The sequence below is a fragment of the Barbatula barbatula genome (genome assembly GCF_947034865.1).
Source record: "Barbatula barbatula genome assembly, chromosome: 19".
NCBI classification, from domain to species: domain Eukaryota; kingdom Metazoa; phylum Chordata; class Actinopteri; order Cypriniformes; family Nemacheilidae; genus Barbatula; species Barbatula barbatula.
Window position 1 is genome coordinate 2,988,832 of NC_136782.1, and position 25,490 is coordinate 3,014,321.

The 25,490-nt window shown below is 39.4% G+C and overlaps 2 protein-coding genes across 2 annotated transcripts; both read right to left on the reverse strand.

Annotated features, from left to right (window-relative positions):
* Positions 1-611: 611 nt before the first annotated feature.
* On the reverse strand, positions 612-7,631 carry LOC306909031 (uncharacterized protein). Its single transcript, XM_079482372.1, has 18 exons — positions 7,595-7,631; positions 7,147-7,217; positions 6,730-6,825; positions 6,355-6,408; positions 5,756-5,825; positions 4,554-4,636; positions 4,224-4,301; positions 4,008-4,145; positions 3,824-3,934; positions 3,613-3,732; positions 3,073-3,136; positions 2,457-2,539; positions 2,102-2,197; positions 1,931-2,029; positions 1,743-1,847; positions 1,579-1,653; positions 1,434-1,475; positions 612-1,219 (listed from the first exon to the last, which is right to left on the reverse strand). Exons 1-18 carry the CDS (start codon positions 7,614-7,616, stop codon positions 911-913), a joined length of 1,716 nt encoding a protein of 571 aa, XP_079338498.1. The 5' UTR covers positions 7,617-7,631; the 3' UTR covers positions 612-910.
* Positions 7,632-12,415: 4,784 nt separating this feature from the next.
* On the reverse strand, positions 12,416-14,661 carry LOC306908225 (uncharacterized protein). Its single transcript, XM_079480912.1, has 4 exons — positions 14,551-14,661; positions 14,377-14,471; positions 13,770-13,949; positions 12,416-12,677 (listed from the first exon to the last, which is right to left on the reverse strand). The coding sequence occupies exons 1-4, from the start codon at positions 14,570-14,572 to the stop codon at positions 12,672-12,674; spliced, it is 303 nt and encodes a 100-aa protein (XP_079337038.1). The 5' UTR covers positions 14,573-14,661; the 3' UTR covers positions 12,416-12,671.
* Positions 14,662-25,490: the final 10,829 nt, after the last annotated feature.

Genomic DNA, 25,490 nt, shown 5'->3' on the forward strand with positions numbered 1-25,490 from the left:
TTATCCTGAAAGTTTGAAAATGGTCTAACTGGATTAACCAACAAAACCAGTTTTTAAACCAGCTCCCCCATCAGCGCAGGTCTGGTATCATCTTTAAATGGAAGAAGAATTTGGGTGTGTCTCATTTCATGCAGTTCTTTTGTTCAAACACTCTTTGATTTGCTGTTTTTACTCAGAAATCTTGTTCTGTTTGCTGGCAGGTATTAACCTGTGATTTTACAGATAAACCATCAGTAACTTTCCGATAACTTTCCTGTAGCTCAGTGGTAAGAGCATTGCGTTAACAATGCAAGGTTATGGGTTTGATCCCAGGGGAGTGCACATACCTACGTATGTATAAATGTATAGGATAATGCAAAGTAAGTCGCTTTGGATAAAAGTATGCATAAATGCGTAAATGTAATACAGATCCATGTGTAGATTTAGATCTTGTGCTCATGTGTGTTTTACATGCTCAAAGTAATTAATAATGACAATACTTTACTATAAATAATAATTTACAATAAATAATTTTGTTAGCTTAAAATTATAGTTTTCACATTTCACAATCACATCTTTCTAGTTAAAGTAGTTAAAGTTAAAGTAAGTTTTTACAGTAATTATTACTTTTTAATAAATGTTTTTTATTTAAACAGAAATAATGATGGTACGTTTGTAGTGATGTTTTAATTCGAGTTTGCAGCCAACACAGACAGCTGTCAGATTAAAATACATCTTGGATTTATTTCATGTGTGTTGCATCCAGAAATCTCATTAAAAACACAAAAAATAATTGCAGATATGTTTCAGCAAAGTACACAATGAAAATCTCCGCTAACACACAAACAAATCCTCTGTGACAAAAATTCACAAATTTTCATTTTAAAACATCATATAAGAAGACACAGGTGTGGTACTTTGATAACCACATCTAAGACCTGTATGGTCTGGGTCCTCTGTATGTCAAATTAGACCTGTGTAAGGTGTATCTGGTGGTCATAAGAGACCCTCGGTCCGTCTCCAGTGTGTTTCCCTGTGGATGACCCATCAGGCTTTCTACAGGAGTCAAACACCCGGAGGAGGCGCTGCTGTTCTCCTGTGGAGCTCCGCTCTGAGGTTCAGAAGTGATAGCCAGAGACCCCTGACCGAAATCACTCAAACGTTCTGATAATATAAAGATGCTTCCATCTGATGACAGTCCCTCATACCCCAGCCTGGCTTTCTCTTCATCTCCTGCTTTCTTTTGAAGTGAAATACATGAGCGAGATAAACAAAAAGAATATAAACCCCAGTAATCCATTCATGTAGAAAATCAGGAAAGCAATGTTTAATTGCCTCAATATCTTTTAGTAAATCATCTCCTCAATGCGTAAGAAGCCCAATTGGTAATAAAGAGAGTTTTGAGGTGTAGTTTAATTCATATTAAACATAATTGAGTTTGGATTGGTTGGTACCTGTTTAGCATTCTTGTTATCTGAAGCTGGTTCTTTAGATTCCTGAAAATAAACACAAGCAGAAAGACTATTTTCACATCCAAACAGATGCAAAAAATACAATAATTGAATACAATTAATAACAAACGATAAAAATAATAATTACTTTGGCCTTTTTCGTCTTTTTCTTATCTTCCTCACTGTCAGAAGAGGAAGAGGAGCTGTCTGATGATGATGAGTCCTGTCAGGAGCAAGAACACTCCTGTAAAATCTCAGGAAATGTAATTGCATTAAATAAATAAATTATTAAATGAAGTAAATATTTCATACCTTCACTTTTTTCTTCTTTTTAATCTTCTTCTTCTTTTTATTTTTCCTCTTGTCTTTTTCACTGTCAGAAGAGGAAGAGGAGCTATCAGATGATGAAGATGAGCCCTGAAACAAAATGATTTCTCAGTCAAAGCAAATAAAATACACACATAACATATTATGAAATAATAATAATATTTATTATTTACTTTCTTCTTTTTTGTTTTTTTGTTTTTCTTATTTTTCTTCTTCTGGTCTTCTTCGCTGTCAGAAGAGGAAGATGAGCTATCAGAAGATGTAGATGAGTCCTGTCAGGAACAAGAATACACATGTGGAATCTCAATGTAAGCAGACACAATAAATACAGTAAGAATTCTTACCCTCACTTTCTTCTTCTTCTTCTTCTTCTTCTTCTTCTTCTTCTTCTTCATCTTCTTCATCATCTTCTTGTCGTCTTTGCTGTCTGATGATGAATCCTGAAAATTACAACCATGTGTTTTAAAACACTCGCCATCTCAAAGGTCAATCTTACAGAGACATGATTTACAGTAGGACATATCCACAAATGTCCATAAGTCCACATTAAATTAATACAGTTGTAGTCGCTTCACATGTGATGCATTCATATCATTCTTTTAAATGAAATAGATCAGTCACTTTAACAGTGTCTGAGAAATATCAGATTATGAATCATGTCAGTAATGATTCACGGTCACTGTGAACCTCAAATCTCACCTTCTTTTTGTCTTTGGGTTTGTCGCTCACACCTTCGGTCTTCTCATCACACATGTGGCCACTCAAAGACTCAACAGGAAGTGCTGGAAACAATAGGAAGTAGAATTCTAATGACTCGACTCACCTCACCACCATTATACATTTTTTAACTAAAATACATCCTGATGTGTGTAAAAATAGATTTATGTGCATTGATGGTTCCAGCTGTCTATGAATACTTGACAAAGAAATCTTACAGAATGAATTTACTCTTACACAATTCAAGTGAACTGCACTTAGATTCACAAGCAAACTGCCATTACTTCTCAATGACATAATTTGCACATGTTCCTGCTTTTCTGTTTCCTCTCTGTTAAAATGTATTCTGTAAAGCTGCTTATTTTATGAAAAGCACTAGACAAATAAAACTGAATTTAAAAAACAATGTAATATGTTGATAATGTATCATAGGTAATGTATCGTAAGATTTCCCTACGAATGTAAAGGTTTTACTCACTTTCATGAATCCTTGTAAAAGTTTTAATGTTATGACCGTCAAGCAAGATTCAGGACTAAAGATTTGGGAGTTGAACACCGGATTAAACTTCAGTAAAATGTGAAGAAACAGAGCGCTCACCAGATGAGGATGAAAGAGAAGCCACACTATCTTCTGGTTGTTTCTCATTGTCTGGTTTTGGCACCTTTAACAGAAAATCACGCACAATGACATGGATGTTTTGTCTGAAAAAACCTTACTTCACAACAAAATGTTCTGAGATCAAGGATCATAACATGAGCAGTGAATCAAACAACAACAGGGAGCTTTCAGATGTTTTCTGAATAATGTTGTTTCATCTTTATCTTCCTCTCTGCCATCTAAGTCCTGTGTGATGAGAATGTGATGCTGTCATTAATGTACAAGACATCCACATATAATAACTCTGACTCCTTCTCATATCCACCAAGAGAAATTTATCTTGACTTATCTCTGAATACATTTTCTGAAATGACTCTTCAGCTGATAGGATCCAGGTCACATGGTCAGGGCAAAAACTCACAAGTATTTTTACAACATTGTGTTTTGTTTCTATTAAGAAGTAAATGTCTATTTGATTTTGACTTTAATAATCAAACAATGATTCTTTTGAATATAGATCTTAATGAAACTGTACTCTACCTTATTGTCTTTCTTCTTTTTGTCTTTCATCTTCTTCTTCTTGTCTTTCTTCTTTTTCTTGTATTTTTTCTTCTTCTTTTCCTTGTCTTCACTGGTACTGTCAGAAGAGCTGCTGGACTCCTGACAGATGAACAAACAACATATGAGGAAGTTTAGCTTTCATGAAACAACACAAACAAACTACAACAACAAACACTTTGTCTACATGAACCTTCTCCTGCTTCTTGGTCTTCTTCTTCTTCTTCTTCTTCTTCTTCTTCTTGTCGTCCTCACTGTCTGATGATGAAGATGAGCTTTCAGAAGAGGAAGATGAGCTGGAGTCCTGAGAAACACACACAGATGTTGAGACATTTCACATTCACCTACATGTGTGATGAAGAAATTAATCTTCATGCCTTCTTTTTCTTTTTCTTCTTCTTCTTCTTCTTCTTCTTCTTGTCTTTCTTCTTTTTCTTATCTTTCTTCTTTTTTTCATCATCCTCACTGTCTGATGATGAGGATGAGCTTTCAGAAGAGGAGGACGAGTTGGAGTGCTGAAACACAGTTATTGACAGTTGTTTCACGTTCACTGAGAAAGTAAAAAAGTATTTTAACCTTATTATGATTTATACCTTCTTTTCTTTCTTTTTCTTCTTCTTCTTCTTTTTCTTCTGTTCATCCTCGCTGTCTGAAGTAGTCGCTACTGTGTCCTGTCAGGTCAAAATAACCATATAATATGATGCTCAAGAAAAAAATACAGTATTCACTTTTCAAATCATTTTTTTTTTCTATATTTAGTACAGTTCACAGTGAACTTCGGATATGTCACTGCTGCAATTTCATCGCTTCACATACTGTATACTCAAACATCTAAGGAATATCTTAAGAATAATGTTTTTGTGACCTACTGCAAATGAGCAAAAGTTTTAGATTTTCCATAAACACAAGGAATGGGAAGTTACTTTATCTTTGAGTTTTTTATTCTCTTTCTTCTTCTCTTTTTTGGGTTCTCCTGCAGGAGTTAAAGCAGCATCTCCTCCTAAACCTGATGGAGAACATACGTCACTTCATCAGACCAGTGGAAAACATCACAAAATCATACTGACATACAAATCATAGTATTATTACAGTGGACCCCAACAGACGATATATTGAGAAACCTCAGTGGTTTTTGTGTTCATACAATCAGACATTTTAATTTAGTTTTATGCCGTTTTTATTCATATTTTTAAATTTGCTTTTATTTTTAGATTTTATGTTTTTACGTTAATTTTAGTTAAATATTTTGCAACTTTGTTATATGCTTTTGTCTTTTAATATGTATTTGTTTGTTTCATATTGCTATATAAGCTTAATTATTATTATTTTTAGTTTAAGTTTTAGTTATGTTTAATATTATAATTTTTGGTGCTTTAAATTCCAGTTTATTTCTGATAATTTCTTTGTTTAAGTTTTTCCAATAATTGTTTAGGCCAAGATTTCAATAAACAAAAACGATTTCAAAGTTTTAATTTTTGTAAAACTAAATTAACCTTGCATACAGTGGAAGTCAATGGAGTTCAGTGTTGTTTAAATAGCTCATTTTAAATAGCAAATGCATTTGCGCTCATTTGTGCCCCCATGGGCGTGCTGGCCTTAAAAAGAGGTGTGCTCAGGCACATTGCTGGTGCATTGCTATTTTGAGGAACTGAAACCCGGTCTAGTCTAAAGTTAATGGCGCAATTTTATTTTTGCTAAAGAGCGCGATAGGAATATGCGCCTGTACTGTAGATGGGTGCACAGCGCTCCTACATTCTGCTTACTACACACAGAGGGACCCGCAGAAGCAGACAAAAATGCCAAATATTTATATACAAATTAATTACAGTGTAAAAGATAATTTTTTTGGACATAAAGATACAAATCCGGCTTGTCCTGCAGATTGTCTGCACCCGGTGTAGAAGAGGGCCCATAGTGTGCAGACATGCATTATGGTCTACAGATTTTAGATTCTCTATGTCACTAACAGAAGGAAGTAAAAATTAACTGATAAAATGCACTGCATGTTGAACTGTATACCTGGGTCACAAACTCACAGGTATGTACACACAAGCATGCACACACGCATGCACACATGCGCACACACCTGCAGGTGAAACTGTCAGGAGTACTGAATCTGTCTTACCTGTCTCTACAGGAATCATACACTCTTTCATGACACTGTCTGCTGTCTTTTTCTTTTTCTTCTCTTCATCCTGTAGAGAAAGAAGTGTATTACTGTGGTATTGGTCTTATGTGACCCTGATACATCATGAATCAGATGTTGTTGTGTGATAAATGCACGTTTTATAATTACGAAATCAGCCACGAGTCACACAACAAATTCTGCATATGACACAACCTTTAATTGAAGCTCTTCTCCCGTATGAAACAACATAACCTTGAAAGGTTGGTGTGTAAGCAGTCATGCACTTGATGAGCATTTAACATGACCAAAGCAAAGCAGATTTTATGTCTACATTTATCATATCTAGATAAAAAATGAATATGTTTAGTTTGATCGGATCATTTAAACTTAATATGATCTAATTTAGTTTTACTAGGAACAAACACATCTGATCTGTAATGTTGATAGAAACTTTTCTTCCCTAATAAATTCCCTGAATATCCCTAAAAAAACCACACAAACAACACAAAGAGAAGGGAACTCAGTGTCACTTCTGACATCCCATAATGGTTCACTGAACATGTAAAAGTAGAAAACGTATAAATATGCTCACTCACCTCACTGCTGTCAGAGTCTGAGGATGATGATGAGGAGGAAGATGAGCTGGATTTCTGTGTGCAGTAACATAATTATTATAGAGATTAACACAGACCTATTACATCAAAACCTGTCTTTTCACATTTTTGTGTAACTGTCCTGGGGGACTGAAACTTTAAATGTTTCACAATGCACATTTCAAAGCAATTAGACAGAAATGTTCTGAACTGTGTATATTGTCTTAAAGTCTTTGCTAAGCAGAAATTCCTAAATTTCTACTGATGTTTGTGGCTTGAAGTGGAGAAGATTTACTCTGTATAAAGTTGAAATAAAATATTTGTTTGTGTATGAAACCAAATCATGTTTAATGGCCGAGTGGAACATTATATGCCGACTTTTCTTTTTTTCTTCTTTTTCTTTTTTCTCTTTTCCTGATCATCATCCTCACTGTCAGATGAAGATAAAGAGCTGTCACATGACCCGAGACAATCCTGAAGAAGAGAATACAGCGTTTAAATCACACACTTAGCATTTGTTTAAGGCCTTGTGTTTGTGTTTCACAGATGCCATGACATTAAAATCTGTCGTCAAATATATTGCATTTACATTTCAAGTCTTGTGAACATGTTGTCATAATGTCATACTGTCATAAAATTTAACTGATAGTTTAACGATAACGATATCCCAAACACAATGTTTAGGTTGAAGATTTCAGGCCAGTGTGTTTAGAATTTTCATGTTTACCAAGCAGAATAATGAAAAGGAATGAGATCTTTAATATATGGCATTTCATCCTCCACCCGTGTTTGTACCTTTCCATCCTTCAAACGCTGAACTTTTGGATCCACCGGAGACAAAACCACGCCTACTTCTGGCTCCTCAACTAAAAAAAATGCATTTAGAGAGAAATTATTTTGAGTTACAAGTAACATCTTTACTATTTTATATTGTCTTATTGTGAGACAAATTATTTATTACAGCTTTCTTATTGCTCAGTGGTTAGAGCATGGAGCTAACAACGCCAATGTCATGGGTTCCATCCCACGTAGTCAGAAACTATTGTATAAACTAACTTTATACAGATTATGAACAAAAGCTCTAAGTAGCAGAAAGCATGCATTTTACATTTGGGTGGTTTTTAAACATGAATATAAAGTACCGTAGATCAAATGTTAAAATTCCCCCATATATATTTAATATTCATATATATATGTGTGTAAAAAAATCACAAATAGTTACAACACTATGACATTTAGTTACCTGAGCTCTGACTGGACTCCATCTCTTCTTCAGGTGAGTCTCCTCCCTCAGATGGGGGTCAGTTCATTTATACTTGCACAGAGGGGTGTGGCTTTCATTCTGTCACTCACAAAGACTGCCTATGCTAATTAATATTCATTAGGTAAGGAGCAGTTTGTACATGGCTCAGCTCTCGAATGAAGGAGAATAGGCAAAATGAAAGATGCGATTATTTGTATATATTTGCAGTTTTCATGTCTGAAATGTATTATCGTTGTCTCTGTTGCTGACCCTTAGGGAATGAAAAGAGCTCCGTGGTGCAATGTGCATGCACAAAACCATGTATCTATGGAACGTGAACGGGGATAATACTTATAATGTGAAACAAAATGTCATCTCATCTTTACGTCCCAGAATCCCCATTTTAACTTTGGCGGTTTTTATCTCCGAAGGTGAAACAGTAAATTGCACTCAGAAGGTTTTTATTAAACTGTCAAAGAACCTTTATGTACTGCCTTCGATTGGCTTCCTCTTATCACACAGAGGATGATTTGAATATTATCAAGCATTATACAGCACTATCTATTGTCTTACGTTTACTTTAAAGTCCATCTGAAGCTTTGACATTTGCACTGGACATTAGACAAGCCTATGAAGAGATATACAGTATGGTGGTCAAAAGTCTACATACACCTGATTATTAATAATGTTACCTGGAAAATCAATGTGTGTGGTTTTGTGATAGTTGTTTAATGGGTTCTTGTTTGTCCTGGTGGTCCATTAAACTGTTCACTGGTGTTTGATTTCACAGCATTTTCTGCGTGTTTGACCAATGTCCAGCTGTGACTATATAATGTAAGATTCATTTTTACAGACAACAATAACTCATACATACTATTATATGTCAGTGTGTAAAGATCATCGCAACATCAGAGTCACTGCTGGACAGAGGATGCAGAAGATGCTGAAAATCAGACCTGGAGGATTTCTCTGAAGATCAGTGTACAAGTTAAATGGCTCATGACAAACAAGAAACTCTTCAGTCAGACAACACAAAAACTATAATTGATTGTCCAGGTATATCATAAAGTATAAGAATAGGCAATATGTAAACCTTTGAACAGGATTATTTTGTATAATTTCAGTTATTATTCTGTGTTGTGGTCTATATGATGTGGTCTATATATATTAAAAACAAATCTTCAAGATTACACTTATTTAAATAAATACAATTTTATTAAAACATTCTCAGGATTCTGCGAGGTGTATCTAAACGTTTGACCACTGTGTACATTCCATATGATATCATACAAGTTATTACAATGAAAACTCCACAATTTTCTATTCTGTTCAATGCAAGAAGCTGTACCTTAAGATAATAGTGGGAAAGGTTGTCCTTTTATGGGCTGTTCATCTCTGCTTTCTGAGTCAGTAAAAAGTCTCTTTAATGTCCTTTGGTATTTTAAGGGTGACTTTAATTGCTCCCTTATATACATATGTGCATATTGGACATAATGGTTACATTTAAGCATGAAAACATAGTTTAAACCCTTTTTTACAATAAATACATTTAATTTTGGCAACATCTTTTAAATTCAGTATTAAAACTTATAGAAGACATAAGTGATGTAGTAGGCTGTAATATACAGTGTATTTGCAGTGACCTTTAAGTTGTATATGAAAACGTAAATATACATGTCAGTTATACACTATACAACACTGGATGGAATATAAATATATGTATGCCACAAAAGTTGTTAGATAAAAGCAATTCAATAACACTGATATATAATTAGGGATTAAAATGTATTTATTGACCTCAAATTGGCAGCAGTTCCACTAAAACAAAAAAATTCTGTCACACATCCAAATATTACACACTCAAAAATTACAAAAACATTTGTTTAAACACGTAACTAATGCCACAAATATTGCGTTATGGCGATACAAACGATCGTGTAATCAAATAACACGCCCAAAAACTCATTTTCAATGGGAAGCATGCGGTAAGCAAACCGTGGGACGCTTCGTTGGCGGAGCGAAGGCGGTGCTCGTGCATCCTAAAGTCTGCAACTTCCACGGGCACGGCTCTTGGCGGCATGCACAGCTGAAGATAATAATATTTGATATTTTTGTGAATGGCAGCGGCAGTCACAGTTTTGATAATACATATTTGTAAATGTTTTGGAACAATTAAACAACCAGAAACACATTTACGTTGTTGTTATCACAACATGACTTTCCCTTAACTTTATCGCTTATCTATTACAGACAAAATAACAAAAGCAACATTTTCCACTACACCACACTTCCTATCCATGACACACTCACAATTTGAATTGGAAAAACATGGACCGGATCCGAGAGAAGACCGTTACCGCTGCCGCCGTGATTGAGAACCTCACTGACTGACGGTTGCCTGAAGACCGCCGACGCCATCCGAAGCGCGAGGGAACAGTGCCCTGCTCTGGTTTAGCCTACTAGAGGCAGCGCGCACGCAAGGACGTACGTATGGCGGCGGCGCTGCGCCCCGTGGTGACCGCGCAGGATGGATGCGAATGAGACTGTGGAAGTCTAATAGGGAATCTAACAAGACCTGTCAATAACATGTGCGGTTAGGATTTTACTTGAAAAACAAAATAGGCCTAACAGACACATTAAGTATATGATATATATGACTGTACAGTGACTTCTTCGTTTCTAAAAATAGTTCCCTTTCAAAATTGCAATAATATTGCTAATATTATGGTAAAGATTATTAAAGTTATCTTTAAATTTTCAAAAATATAATAAAATATTTAAGCGTACACCTTGACATCTCTTTTTGAAGATCATGGGAAACATTTGTCACCTCAATCTTTAGTAAAGCATCCAAAAAAAAAAAGGTTGTACATTTGATAAAAATATGATTAATTTCTTGGCATTACGTTTTTTGTATATGCATGTACATTTGAATGCACAACGCATAAATGAATCATTACACAGTGGGCTCTAATTTAGACAGCACAAAAGGTAACCATTTGAAAACTAAAACTAATCAATAAACTGTTGGAACTGAATCAATATAACCTGTTTAGCATCAAGCTGACAAATAAAAAGATCTCTGAGGAAAATGTGCTGATGTTCTGTTCTCTGACCAGACTTCACTGATCTCAGAATGTCTAAACAAGCCTAAATTTAATTTTTTGCCTTTTACAGGAGGCAATTTTTTGTTTTATGAATCCTTTTTATGTTAATTGTCAAACTTCAGACGAGCCAGGTGGGCCTTTTTGAGCAGGAGCACCTAGCGGATGCTTCAGGATTTCAATCTATTGTGGCATAGCGTGTTACCAATGGTTTGCTTGCTAACTGGTACCAACTGTCTTGAAATCTTTAACAAGCTTCTTCCGTGTAGTTCTGGGATGATCATTAACCTTTCTCATGATCATCTTTACCCCAGCTCCAGGCCAAGGGCAATTAATATTTATTTTGGATTTCTGAATAATCGCACCAACAGCTGTCTTCTCACCAAGCTTCTGTCTGTAGCCTATTCAAGGTTTGTGCAGGTCTACAATCTTGTCCCTGACATCCTTTGAAACCTATTTGGTCTGGAACATACAGATTCTGTTGGCAGGCATCATTTATATCAGCTGATTTAGGAGTACCTTCTTAAAGTGACAGGATTAATCTGTGGTCCGTATAGGCACATAACCAATCTGTGGAGCCAGAATTCTTGCTGGTTGGTAGGGGATCAAATACTTATTTCACTGACTGAAATACAAATAAATGTACAACCTTTATATATATATATATATATATTATTCCCAGATTTTTGGGGTGATATTTGTGTTCTATCAGTTAAAATAGACCTACCAAAAACATTATAGACCCTTAATTTCTTTGTAAGCAGGCAAACTTACAAAATCAGCAGGGATCAAATAGTTATTTCCCTTACTGTATCCATTTGGCACAGAATGAGAGAAAAGACGTGTCATTGTCTGATGGACAGAGATTTCGCTCTTCTCCGCCTCTGGGCAACAATGTGTCGGTTCTCTCATCTCTGGCACAGTTTATTCTCAGGCCAGCAATGGAGGTCCAAAACACAGTTTGGAAGCTGAAGCCCTGCTGTTCAGGTGAATTATCTATACTGTTCTCAAACATAAACGAATAAGCATACAAATTGCTCTCAAACAAGACAGATCTGTGGAAAACCTGCAAAATGAAGCTTCACTGTGTTGGATGAGGATGCGGTCAAGCCGGTCACCAAGAGTTTTTCTATTTGTGAATGTCACACAGGAAGACATTTTAATATCTATGCTTTAACCTAAATTATGGACATGCAATCTTCTCTTTAGTGACATTCAGCAAAGAGTCGAAAATCAGTTATGCTAAATTGTTTAAGTGGACTTGGCTAGTTTTTGGGACAGAGGTATGTTTTGGTTGTATAATTTACGCTTCTCTATGACTGAAGAGAGCACAGCCAATACTGCGTCATGCTCACCCGGTCACAATGTTTGAACTGAACAAATATCTGTGCAGAAAATTACCCAAAAAAGGAATTTTGTTCCGTAGGTAAGAGATGCTTGTCTGAAGATTGCAATTCACAACCCATAATGTGACAAATACACAATATCAAAAATATTTATGGAACTTGATTGGATTGAGAAAAGTGAAGCATTGTGATTTCGTTTTACGGTTTGTAATAACAGTCACCAATGATGAACAAGGGTCAATTTTGCATCAATAAAAAAGATCAATAATATATGCATTTTTAAATATTAAACCATACCTTAACTCAAAGTAATACTTCACCAACCATCAGCCAGCAAAATGCGTTTTATAAAAGACAAAATGGAACCAAAATATTTAAGGAGCCATGTTTATTTAATCAGCAAGCACTTTTACACAAAATAAAGATTGGCCACAGAATCTTCAGTGTTCAGAGACAATGAAGATTTCACATGTGAGTGACGTCACCTTGTGGAGGTCTTTTGAATTGCATCCTGGGGCTTTTCCATTGACACTCAATTGATTTTAAAGATGATCAGATTGTGTTTTACTAGATAAATTACATTTAAATGCACAAATCAAGTATTGCGTAAATGTCCCCAGTCTTGCTTTAGTCCTACAAAAAGAAAAGACGAAAAGGAAAATATATGGTCAAATTCAAGTCATAGAATGCACAAATTAATGTCTAGATATTTGCTACAATTAAAAAGAAACACATATTTGCTTGAAATCACAGCATCCTAACTAAATAGATCATAATAAACAGTGTTGGAGTCTGTACGGTATCAGTGTGAGATTTTATAAGATCTGTCAATCTCTCGGCAGTGAGCATTGACTGACAGACTGTCTGCTGTTACCACCTACACAAGTTCACTACAACACACAGCAGCACATGCTCTGAATTCTGAAAGAGCAAATGACACGACCAAAATCCCTTCACTGGACTGATACCTATACAGTTTATTTTAAGTCCTCTCTCTACTAACATTGCACATTCATACATTTTTAATTTGCGGTGGAGGCATCTGCCAAATATATTCCTATTGATTTTTGACTTTTCCAAGGGTTAAGACTAAGAATCATGGGTATACATCAAGGGTGTTCAGGCCACCCAAAGTCTGGATTGAGGTGCAGCATTATTGAACGCTGTTGTGAGCGTGACTGCGATTATAAAACACAACTACTTGAATAAACCAGTCAGTCAACATTACCAGCGGTGAGACCATAGCGGTCCGTGACTGAGAATACTTGACTTCTCTCCAGCGGCAGAAAACATTTGCATACTGACAGTACAGGTTACGGTTCTGTTGTCAAGCTTTCCGCATCATTACTCAGCGTGTTTGTATAAAGACCTGAATAGAGTGCAGTTATTTTGTAACTCTTTTAGGGGTGTGTCTCAGAATCATGATAACGTGAAAATGTTGCATGGGGTGGAATAATCTTAGTCGGGTCTAAAACATGTCAGGACCACACCTCAAGATAGTCCGGTTTTACGTGAAAGCTTTATCAGGTGTTTATGGAGCCCAACCCGTGTCCATTTGGTCATGACATTTAGCTGCCGTAGGTTCTCTGGGGTCACAGGTGTGTTTAATGCTCATAAACAGAATGAGACACAAACTTTGATCACTTCTATCAAAGTTCAAACACTATTTAATCCCTAATACACTTATAACATCTGAGCACAAACGTGTGTGTGTGTGTGTATTACCTCATCACTGGAGGAGGAATTGGAACTGTGGCCGCTCTTCTTCTTGTGCTCTTTATCTTTCTTCTTCTTCTTGTCCTTGTCCTTATGCTCTTTGTCTTTGTGCTTGTCCTTATGCTCTTTGTCTTTGTGTTTGTCTTTATGCTCTTTGTCTTTGTGCTTTTCCTTGTCTTTGGAATCACTCTAAATGTTTAAAACAATATACATTTTGAAAAAGATGCACATTTTGACTGCATCTTTATCTATAAACTCTCCCTAATATTAACCTCTGAGGTCTGATAAACACATCTGAACAGGTCGGTTTTCATAGCTCAGTGGTTAGAGCATAGCACTCTCAATGCCAAGGTCGTGGGTTTGATCACAGGGGATTGCCCATACTTGGATAAAAGCGTCTGCCAAATGCATAAATGTAAAGAAAATAGCCATATAACATTATATAAGAGTATTTTTAACATTTTATGTGTAATATGATCAGATTGCCATGTTGATGTTACTGTATTAGGAAAACACTGCAGTCAGGAAACTGCTATCGACTCATGTGATCTGAAGGTCAATCGTTTTGTTTCTGATTCAATTGTTTCAATGGATTATAAAAACTAAACACGCTCACCTTATCTTTGCTTTTGTCTTTATCCTTTTTTCCAAATCCGAAGATTCCCTCCACCTCTTGGGCTTCACTCTTCTTCACCTCGTCGCCTCCAACAGCTGAAATATACACAGATAATTAAAGTCATTCCAGTGTGAAATGAAGGGATAAAATACCGATCGAATGTCGTAAAGTTACCTGCGTTCAGATCGAATGACATGACGAACTATTTCCGACTCTAACCTGACCGCTCGTCTCAGAGGACTTCCTCGACTTGTGTTTTTAAGTTAGTTTCTCCTCCCTCCACCTGAGCAGGTGAGCGTGTGCGTCATGAATATTCATTACGTTGTTTGATTATCCACGCGATTGGTTAAAACGCGATGTCGTTATGTTGTCATACGCAAAATAAATTGCTTATGCTTTACGCAGATATAGTTAGATTTTTGTATGTTACACATTACATGTTATAGGCTGATTATATTAGGCTATATATCATCATCTATGCGATGATGTATCAATAATACAATATTCTGCAAAGAAAAGTAATCTGCAATTGTATGTTTAAGGCAAAGGTAACGATTTCAGTTTTTCATTTTAATACTTCAACCAACAAACAAAAATAGGCATATAACTCAAAGCAGCCTATTCAAATTGATTATAGTTTTAAATGCTCGTCTTTAGGCGTCTCATGTCAGTACATTGCTTTAGGTTGCTTTAATAATATTTGATTAAATCACCACAGGCTGTGTGAAACAGAACTAGATGTATGTGTCTTTTGGCACAAATCTAAAAGTAAAAATCACTTCACAACTCATAAGTGATGAGATAACAATGTCACTGCTTTAAAGAAATGTTTTTGTCACCAGACATATTATTTTCATTCATTCATTCATTTAGCAAATGTTTTTATCCACAGCCACACACAAAATGAGAAAGCATTTATTTTTATTTTTAAGAACATGACACAAATTACAAACAGAAAATGGCTTTAAAATGATACACAAGAGCAAATTTGCTTTTCCCGTTGTTCGATCCCAGTGAACACGCTTTTTATTTTTTAATTATATTTATGATATTATTACAAATATAGACAAATATTTTTCAAATGTTAACATCATTTACACAGTCTTAAAATGTAATTGTAGTACATTTCACGTGATGTTTATGGTATATTGAAAACAAGGGAGACCAGGGCTAGTTGTCCCAAAATTTGAATCATATTTCTCAGTTCAGTTTTGAACATCAATTTCTGTACAGACACAAACCTACGAAACATTTTCACCGTTATACACTTTTAAAATATGTTGAAATAACTCTGACCAAAAGCAGGGCAAGTTGTCACATTATTTCATGCCGATATGCCTCATTATATCGTGGTCATGTCGATATGCCTTATTTAACATTAGAAAGGTGAAAAAACTCATGGAAACCTGCAACAGAGGTCAGAGTCAGAGACGAACCACGTTCATACGATGTAGTCACACAATCAGGTTCAACCAACCGCAGGAACAGACGGCACCTGAGGCCTGACAGGTAAGCAAACTATGAGCCACCATCTGACTGTTCAGTTTATACTGATGATGACATGAATGGCAACGTTGTAGCAGAACATGTAGATCCTCAAAACTTGAGGTGGACGCACAGGCGACCAGTGCGGTTCAGTGGTTATTTGCTTACCTAAATACAACATGCTAGTTGTAACATGCTAACTTGTTCATGACAGATGTTTATTTTACTGTTCCATAAGTGTTTATGCTACAGTTCACAGTGAATGTTTATTTGACTCCTTGCAAGATGTGTTTTGTTCACGTTTGTAAGGGCTACTGTAGCTGTACTGTGTTTATCCCCAGTTTTGTTATTATTGCTGTTTGAGCTTATGGGGAGATGTAGTATAAACAACAAATGGTTTAGTCCAATATTCCCCTAAATTGTTCATGCAATTGGTATGGGCCAGATGGGGTGTAAAGAATAGGACAACAGCCGAGTTAAGAGTCTGAACATGAGAATAGCTCTGTTTATGTGTCTTCTGTTAACATGCAGATTAATAAAGAACACAACAAATCTGATTGAAATCTTTTAGAATTGACTTTGCACAAAAATTACTGACAGACTTCTGGATAGCCTAGCGCGTAGGAGTATCCTGCCTTAGCCAATTGCGCTTTGAAAACATTACTGCCCTTCTATCTTTGCGAAAGTGGGTTTTCACCCCTTTCAGTCCATATAAAGAACAAATATCGACACAGACTGCATAGAGAATGATTTGAAACATCACATGTTATGTTATGCAAGTCATTTCAAGAACATCCATCTCATAAAGCAATGAGTAATTTATTTAAAATAAATATGATTATAATTTCTTTTTTTATTCTTGGAGGCCGCCATTTTTTTGCGTCAAAATCTGTGATGTCAAATGGTTGCAACCTTAACCTGTTCTCTCTCACAACAGCGAAGCACACACATTTTCCAAAGAATTATGCGGTGTGTAAACCTCACTGCCCAACAAACAGAGACTCTGCAGTCTTTAGCCTCCTCGTAAGAGTGCCCGTCTCCCATCTGGACTGACGTTGGTTCGAGGCCTGTGCAGAGCAGGGCGAGTAGAGCTGGTTACATATAAAACAGTAAAATATGACGCATAAAACTTAAGATCAGATATATAAACACACAGGGACAGTAAGTGGCGGTTTGTCCTCTTGACACAAGCCAGCCTGACTGCCATAAAAGAAGAACTCGTTCAGTATTAGTAAGCCTCTGTTCAAGGTAAGCGTGCATTAAAAGCTTTAAATTACCGCATTTAAGACATTTAAGACTATTTAAGACATCCGCATCCAACATAATCGTTTACTTTATACATTATGTGAATATGCTGATAAACAGAATAACACGATGCTTGCGGTTTTGATTATTTATTCTGTATTAGAGCACACATGAATATTAGCCCCTGTCAGCTAATGACCGAGGGAGAGAAGACAATAACGTTAGGTTATGTTGAAAAATCAACATCAAAAAGTCAAAATCTGGATAATATGCATTGTTTAATGGCTAAAACATCCTGTAGATAATAAATTCGAAGTGATTTTGGTTATAAATATGCATGTTTGTATTGTTTCTGACAAACAATATTAAAATGTATGAAAATACACCAAAGAGCGTCTTTGTTGTATTATTTTAACATTATATATATATATATATATATATATATATATATATATATATACAGTATATTATCCTACAGAACCTTATATTTACTGAAGAACTGATTCATGTGTCTGTGTTTAGTTTGGCTGCCTAGCTGTGCGTGTAACCATTTTACATCATCATCATAATTTTTTTTTTTTAATGTATTTCTAACGACAAATGCTAGTAGTCTAAGGCTATTACAACGCATTAAGCCATACATCTCTCTATACACCGGGTTCCCTTTAAAATGCACATAAGAAAAACACAATTGTGACTGTAAGAAAGGGATGATTTCACCCATTGAGACTAACTTTACATTTCATATGAATCGTGTTTTGCTCAATTAAATCTTTCCAGAATCCTCAGGAGTAACAGCACAGGGTTTACCTCGTCACTGGATGAAGATGAAGACAAGTGTCCTGACCGTGTCCATGACCATGGCCTTTTTGTGTTCTTTATCTGTCTTGTCTTTGTCTTTAGATTTCTCATTCTCTTTGACTTTTCTTTGAAATCGGTCTGAAGACACAATGACATATAGTAACAACAGCATTAATTTATTACACCTTTAGGGTTCTGAATCTGCTTTTCATCTCATCAAATGTGAATATTGCAAAGTCAAATTATTCATTTGAATAAATAATTTTGCTCAATTTGTCTTGTCATGTACATTTGCCAAGATTCTCAAACTTAAACTATGTTCAGTTACTGTTGAGAACATTCTCTTTCTTTATATTTAGATAATTGTTTAGATCGTTTGGTCTGTTTTTAAAAGATAGATGCTAAATGTTGTGTCTATCACTTAATTTTGTCAAATTTAGTCCTTCACCCCTTTATGGCTGATCTTAATGTAAATATGAATGGATTTTGATACCATGGGAGATTTAGATTCAGATTAACACTTACATCAACATGTTTTCACAGTTAATATCAAAATCTCCCATCTTTCAGTGTAAAGTCACACACAATGGTGTTTTTCACATGAATATGATGATTATCACCTGTTATCATTTCTATTCTTATATTTGTAATCTTTTTTCTCAACTTGTCTGTGCATTCTTAATGTTTGAGTTATTTGTCTTTGCTCTGTTTATCTTTATCTTCTTTCTCCTTCTCTTTGTCCTCTTTTTTCCAAACCCAAAGATGCGCGCCACCTCTTGGCCCTCTGCCTTCTTTAGTTCTCCTTCTTTACCTCCAACAGCTTGAAGTAAAACACAGGGGGAATAAAACTATTAGTTGACTTTTGAAACCAATTAATAAAAAAATTATCAATCAGTCTGCTGTTTACCTGAGTCCAGATCAAACTCCATGATGAAGCAGCTCTCAGTATCATCTGATTTATTTTACCAAAGTATTTATATGATTTGTGTTTTTCATTGTGAACCCACCCCATTGTTCCTCCACCCACATGCGTGTGAAAACATCCACGTCCAGCTCATGAACATTAATGAAGTAACCTGAAATTCACCTATCTGATTGGTAGACTATGTAATAAATCCTAATCCTATCCTAATAAAATTCCCCTCCGGGGTTGTTTACATCTGCCGTCTTGTGTCCGTAGTGTCTCTTACCTTGCCACAAGTGGTGGAGAATGCGGGCATAGTGGTAAGAGACCTTCAAGCCAGCGGAAATCTTTTTTCCCCATAACATCTGTGATTTATTTCCGTCTCAGGAACTACGGACACGCCTCTCTCTCTCCACGACTAAAATGGAGGAAATCCTACGTCGACTCACGGAGGTGTCAGTCCGCCAGCAGCAGTGCTTTGAACAGCTGGTGGCCAGACAAGAGCAAGTCGACCGAGAGCGTGAACAGCTCCAAGCAGCAGCATCACGAGCGCCACTAGCCGAACCCCGTCACCAGGCTGCTCTTCTATTGACGAAGATGTCGGCCCAAGATGACGTTGAGGCGTATCTGCATACATTTGAAATGATCGCCACCAGGGAGGGGTGGAGGAATGATCAATGGGCACGCATCCTAGCACCCTTCTTGACGGGAGAAGCGCAGCGAGCATACTATGCCTTAACGACTGCACAGGCTGACGATAACCAGGTGCTGAAAAGCTAGATCCTAGCCCGAGGGGGGTTATCACCTCCCTGCGCAGCTCAACAGTTTCACAGATGGAGCTATGACGAACACGCACCGGTACGGCAGCAAGTCGCCCAATTGACGCGCCTAGTTCACCTCTGGCTGCTGGCGGACGACTCCACAGCACTGCAGGTCGCAGAGAGGGTGATGATAGACCGTCTCTTGCGTGCCCTTCCCCGACATCTCCAACGATCGGTGAGCATGATGAACCCGAAGACGACGAAAGAATTGGTAGAGGCTGTGGAGTTAGCGGAAGCCTCATCCGCCCGAGATGCTGGAGAGAGAGAGAGGATGGCACCCCGGAGGGGTGGATTTGACAGGCGACGACCGGAGGGTACTATCCGACCAGTGAGTAGGCAGCCGGCCCCTGAACCCTTGGACGAACCCATGTCCACCGAACCCCCCGTCCCCCGGCATCCGTGCATGGGTGACAGGATGCACCATGCACCGCACCATGCCCCAGGGAGCACCTATAAGAGCCATCTGGATAGGAAAGAGGTCACACCGGGCCCTGCTTGACTCAGGCAGTGCCATCACCCTGGTCCAGCCCACTGTGGCACGGCCGCTACCTGACAGCAAAGCCACCGTTCCGATTACCTGTGTCCATGGCGACACCCAGCATGTGCCAACACGCCGGGTGGCCATCACAGCCGAGCCAAGGACATGGCAGATCGAGGCGGGCATTGTCCAGCACCTCCCGGTATTGGGCCGGGACTGGCCCGGATTCGAGCGACTCCTTGCCACCACAGTCCGGGAGAAGCGGGGCAACGGGGGACGCCAAAGACGTCGAGCACCACGGACCCGAGACAAGCAGCCATCGTTCATGGCCACTGGCAGCGAGAGGGAGGGTGAGTGCCATAACCCCCAACGTAATGTATTTATGGATTTGTTTCACCAGGTCACCGCAGGAGGAACGTTCGGTCGCGACCAGCGAGAAGATGGGCGCCTGAAGCATTGCTGGAACCAGGTCCGAGTGTTAGAGGGAGAAGATCGACTCCCTGCACCTCACCCTCTCCCCCACTTCGTGGTCAAAAACGGCTTACTCTACTGTGTCGCGCAGCGGCGGGGGGAACTCAAACATCTCCTGACCGACAGAAGCGGTCCTCGAACTGGCTCACTCCCACCCGATGGCAGGACACCTGGGGGCCCAGAACACCTTACATAGAATCCGGGACCGGTTCCACTGGCCAGGGATTGATGCAGAAGTGAGGAGCTTCTGCCAAAGCTGCCCTACCTGCCAGCGAACATCTCCTCGCGCCCGCCCCCCAGCCCGTGGATTCCGATGCCCATCATTGAGGTACCCTTCGGTCGGATCGGCATGGATCTGGTAGGGCCGTTGCCGAAGTCCGCCACGGGCCATGAACACATCCTGGTCGTCGTGGACTACGCCACTCGGTACCCTGAAGCCATCCCCTTGCGCAAAGCCACCGCGAAAAACATTGCCAAGGAGCTCTTTATGTTGTTCAGCAGGGTGGGCATCCCTAGCGCCATCCTGACGGACCAAGGCACTCCCTTCATGTCCCGGCTGATGAAGGACCTCTGCCAGCTGCTCCAGATCAAGCAGATGCGCACGTCAGTTTACCATCCACAGACGGACGGACTGGTTGAACGATTCAAACAAACCCTTAAACGGATGCTACGGCGAGTGGTAGCTGAAGATGGGCGCAACTGGGACCTCTTGCTACCCTATGTCCTATTTGGGGTCAGGGAAGTTCCCCAGGCCTCCACCGGATTCACCCCGTTTGAGCTGCTGTTCGGCCGTTAGCCCAGAGGACTGCTGGACATAGCACGGGAAGCATGGGAACAGCAGCCTACGCCCCATCGGACGGTGATCGAACATGTGACAGATGCGTGAACGGATCGACAGGGTGATGCCCCTGGTGAGACAACACCTTGAGAGGAACAGCGCGCCCAGCAGAGGGTATACGACCGACCCGCTCAGGCACGAGAATTACATCCTGGCGAGCGAGTGCTCGTCCTTGTGCCCACCTCCACCTCGAAGTTTCTGGCGTCGTGGCAGGGCCCATACTCCGTGGTCGAGAAGGTGGGACCAGTCACGTACCGAATACGTCAGCCTGGACGAAGGAAAGAGGAGAAAATCTACCATATCAACCTGCTCAAGAGGTGGGTCGCCCAGCGGGAACAAGTGGCTGCATATGCCCAGGAGGCCGACCCAGTCATGGACCTGGGGGAGCAGTTGTCAGCGGCCCAGAAGACCGAGCTTGAAGCCTTGGTCCGTCAGTACAAGGATGTGTTCACAGAGCACCCGGGTCGAACCAATGTGATTAAACACGACATCCGGACAGAGCCTGGAGTCGTTGTACGGCAACGGCCCTACCGTGTACCAGAAGCCCGTCGGTTGGTTATCGAGGAAGAGATACAGCGGATGCTCCAACTAGGGCTCATTGAGCCATCCCGTAGCCCATGGTCCAGCCCGATTGTGATGGTCCCAAAGCCAGACGGCACCCTCCGGTTTTGTAATGATTATAGAAAGCTCAACGAAGTCTCCTCGTTCGACGGGTACCCCATGCCGCGGGTAGACGAGCTGCTTGATCGCCTTGGTAGGGCTCGGTACATATCGACACTTGACCTCACCAAGGGCTACTGGCAGGTGCCCATGTCAGATGAGGCCAAAGAAAAGACTGCCTTCAGCACCCCCAGCGGCCATTGGCAATACCGAGTCCTACCATTCGGCCTACACGGAGCCCCGGCAACGTTTCAAAGGATGATAAACATCGTGTTACGACCCCACCAGAACTATGCGGCAGCCTATATAGACGATGTGGTGGTACACTCTGAAAGCTGGGAGGAACACCTGGACCGACTCAGGAGGGTGTTCGACGAGCTACGTCGGGCTGGACTCACAGCCAACCCAAAGAAGTGCCACCTGGGTCTGACGGAAGCCAAGTACCTGGGGTACCAGATCGGTCGGGGACTCATCAAACCCCAGGAAAAGAAGGTAGAGGCCGTGCGGGCGGCGACCCGTCTGACAACAAAGACTCAGGTGCGTGCATTCCTAGGGTTGGCGGGCTACTATCGCTGTTTCATTCCTCATTTCTCCTCGATAGCCAGCCCCCTGACAGACCTGACGAAGAAAGGGCTACCGGAGACCCTGGAGTGGACGGACCAGGCAGAAACGGCATTCCAGACCCTCAAACAAGCCCTCACCTCGTCGCCGGTCTTATACGCCCTGGACTTCAGCAGCCCGTTCCTCCTCCAGACGGACGCCTCTGACACTGGCCTGGGGGCCGTCCTATCTCAGATCCAGGAAGGAGAAGAACACCTTGTCACCTACATAAGCCGAAAACTGACGCCGGCCGAGACCAGGTACGCCGCGGGAAAAAGAGGCCCTTGCCGTGAAGTGGGCAGACTTGGAGCTGCGTTACTACCTGCTGGGCCGTAGTTTCACCCTGATCACAGACCATGCCCCCCTACAGTGGAAGTCAAGAGCAAAGGACACCAACGCACGGCTGACCCGATGGTTCCTCGCGCTCCAGGACTTCCACTTCACGGTACGACATCGAGCCGGGACCTCGAACGGCAACGCGGACGGGCTGTCTCGAATGTGGTCCGGCTGGGCAGGTCTGTCAGGCAACATTCCCCTCCCACCCTCACTTTCTCCCCGAGGTTCCCACAGAAGACGCCTGGATACTAGGTCGATGCTGGGGGGGGGGAGTGTGGCGGAGGGTACAGATTCAGGATCAGCATCACCTGGGAAATGGCCTGGCAGCTAATGCTGATCAACCACACCTGATGCCAATTAACTACCGGGCATATAAACTGCACACACACACTACTGAGGGAGGCTTGTTCTCCAAAGAACTAACACTCTCTTCTCTTCCCTCAGAGTCCAGTGAGTAACGCGAGGACGGAAAAACTGCACTATTGGCACGAGCACGGACTGGCAGCTTCCTAATCACAAGCACCCTGGGTTGTCACCATTGGATTGTGGTTTTTTCTACACTTGTCCTAATAAAATTCCCCTCTGGGGTTGTTTACATCTGCCGTCTTGTGTCCGTAGTGTCTCTTACCTTGCCACAACTATAATGAAGACTTTACAACCAGAGGCGTAGGAATGGGGCAGGTAAGGCAGGCATGGGGCCCTGCTTTTGAGTAATTTAAGTAAGTCAAAGTAAACTTATCATGAAAGTTTGAAAATGTTCTTGGACACATAAACTGGATTAACCAACAAAACCAGTTTTACAATCCGGTTCCCCCCTCAGCGCAGGTCTGGTATCATCTTTAAATGGAAGAAGAATTTGGGTGTGTCTCATTTCATGCAGTTCTTTTGTTCAAACGCTCTTTGATTTGCTGTTTTTACTCAGAAATCTTGTTCTGTTTGCTTGCAGGTTTTAACCTGTGATTTCACAGATAAACCAAAGATGTGTGATTTATCAAGGTACAACACAGACCGTTTGTGTTTTACATGTACAAAGTCTTTAATGTCAAGTCAGCAATAACATTTAGTTAGATTAAAAAGATGTTTTTCACTTTTATTCCAAAAAAGGTCTCTGGATTGATCACATTTTGTTTACAAGATAAAGTACGTTTTTACAATAATGGTTAATTTTATAGAATAGATGTTGGATTTAAATACGTCTTGGATTTATTTGCATCCAAAAATCTAATTAAAACAAAACAAAAAATAATAATTGCAATAAGTGATGTTTCAGCAAAATACACATTGAGAATCTTCTTAAACACACAAACATATCCTCTGTGGCAAATTTCACAAATTTTCATTTTAAAAACATCATATAAGAAGACACAGGTGTGGTACTTTGATAACCATGTCTAAGACCTCTATGCTCTGGGTCCTCTGTACATCTCATTTGACCTGTGTAAGGTGTATCTGGTTGTCATAAGAGACCCTCGGTCCGTCTCCAGTGTGGATGACCCATCAGGCTTTCTATAGGAGTCAAACACCTATAGGTACATTAATGAAGATAATAACTTTGGAGATGTAATTGATTGAATCATTTACTTTAGAAAACATTCAAATGCTGAACCTTCTTCTTATTCTTGTCTTTCTTACTGTCAGATGGAGAGCCAGTGTCATGGCACACAAACATTTATGATGGACAGAATGAGACAGAGAAAAAGTGGCCAAATTAAATCTTGATTCATTGTATCTCTCCTTTTTCTTCTTTTCTTTTTTATCTTTATCACTGTCTGATGATGAGCTGCTGTCCTGTGATGAAGATGAGCTGGAATCCTGAGGCCACAAGTTAAGAGATCATGAAAACATTAATAAAGCTTTTATTTTTAGAATTTATGTTCTTATGTAAATGTTTGTAAAACTTTTAGCAACTTTGTTGTATGCTTTTGCAATTTTAATATTTATTTGTTTGTTGTATGTTGCTATATAAGATTAATTCATTTTTATTTTATTTGAAGTTTCAGTTTTGTTTAATATTATAATTTTGGTGCTTATATTTCAGTTTGTTTCAGAGGAAACATAAAACATTTTTTTCCAAGATGTTTTAGGCCAAGATTTAAATAAACAGAAAGATTTCAAAGTTTAAATTTTCTAGCAAAACTAAAATAATCTTGCATAGAGTGGAAGTTAATGGAGTTCAATGTTGTTTGGTGATCAGCGTTCTTAAAAATTTGTGTTCCGTAGAAGAAAGAAACAGTTTTGACATGACATGAGAGTGAATAAAAGATGAAAGAATTAAAATTTTTGGATGAAAATGCTTTAAATGTTGTTTCACATTCCATAGTGTTTTTATTAAGGTACAGGCCCCGTATTAAAGATCTAAGTGCATGGTCTAAAGCACACGGTGCAGGTGCACTCAGGGCCTGTCAGAATCCACTTTTACTAGTTTAACAACAGGAAAACGGTCTGCGTGCCCGACGCATGGTTATAACGGTTTTC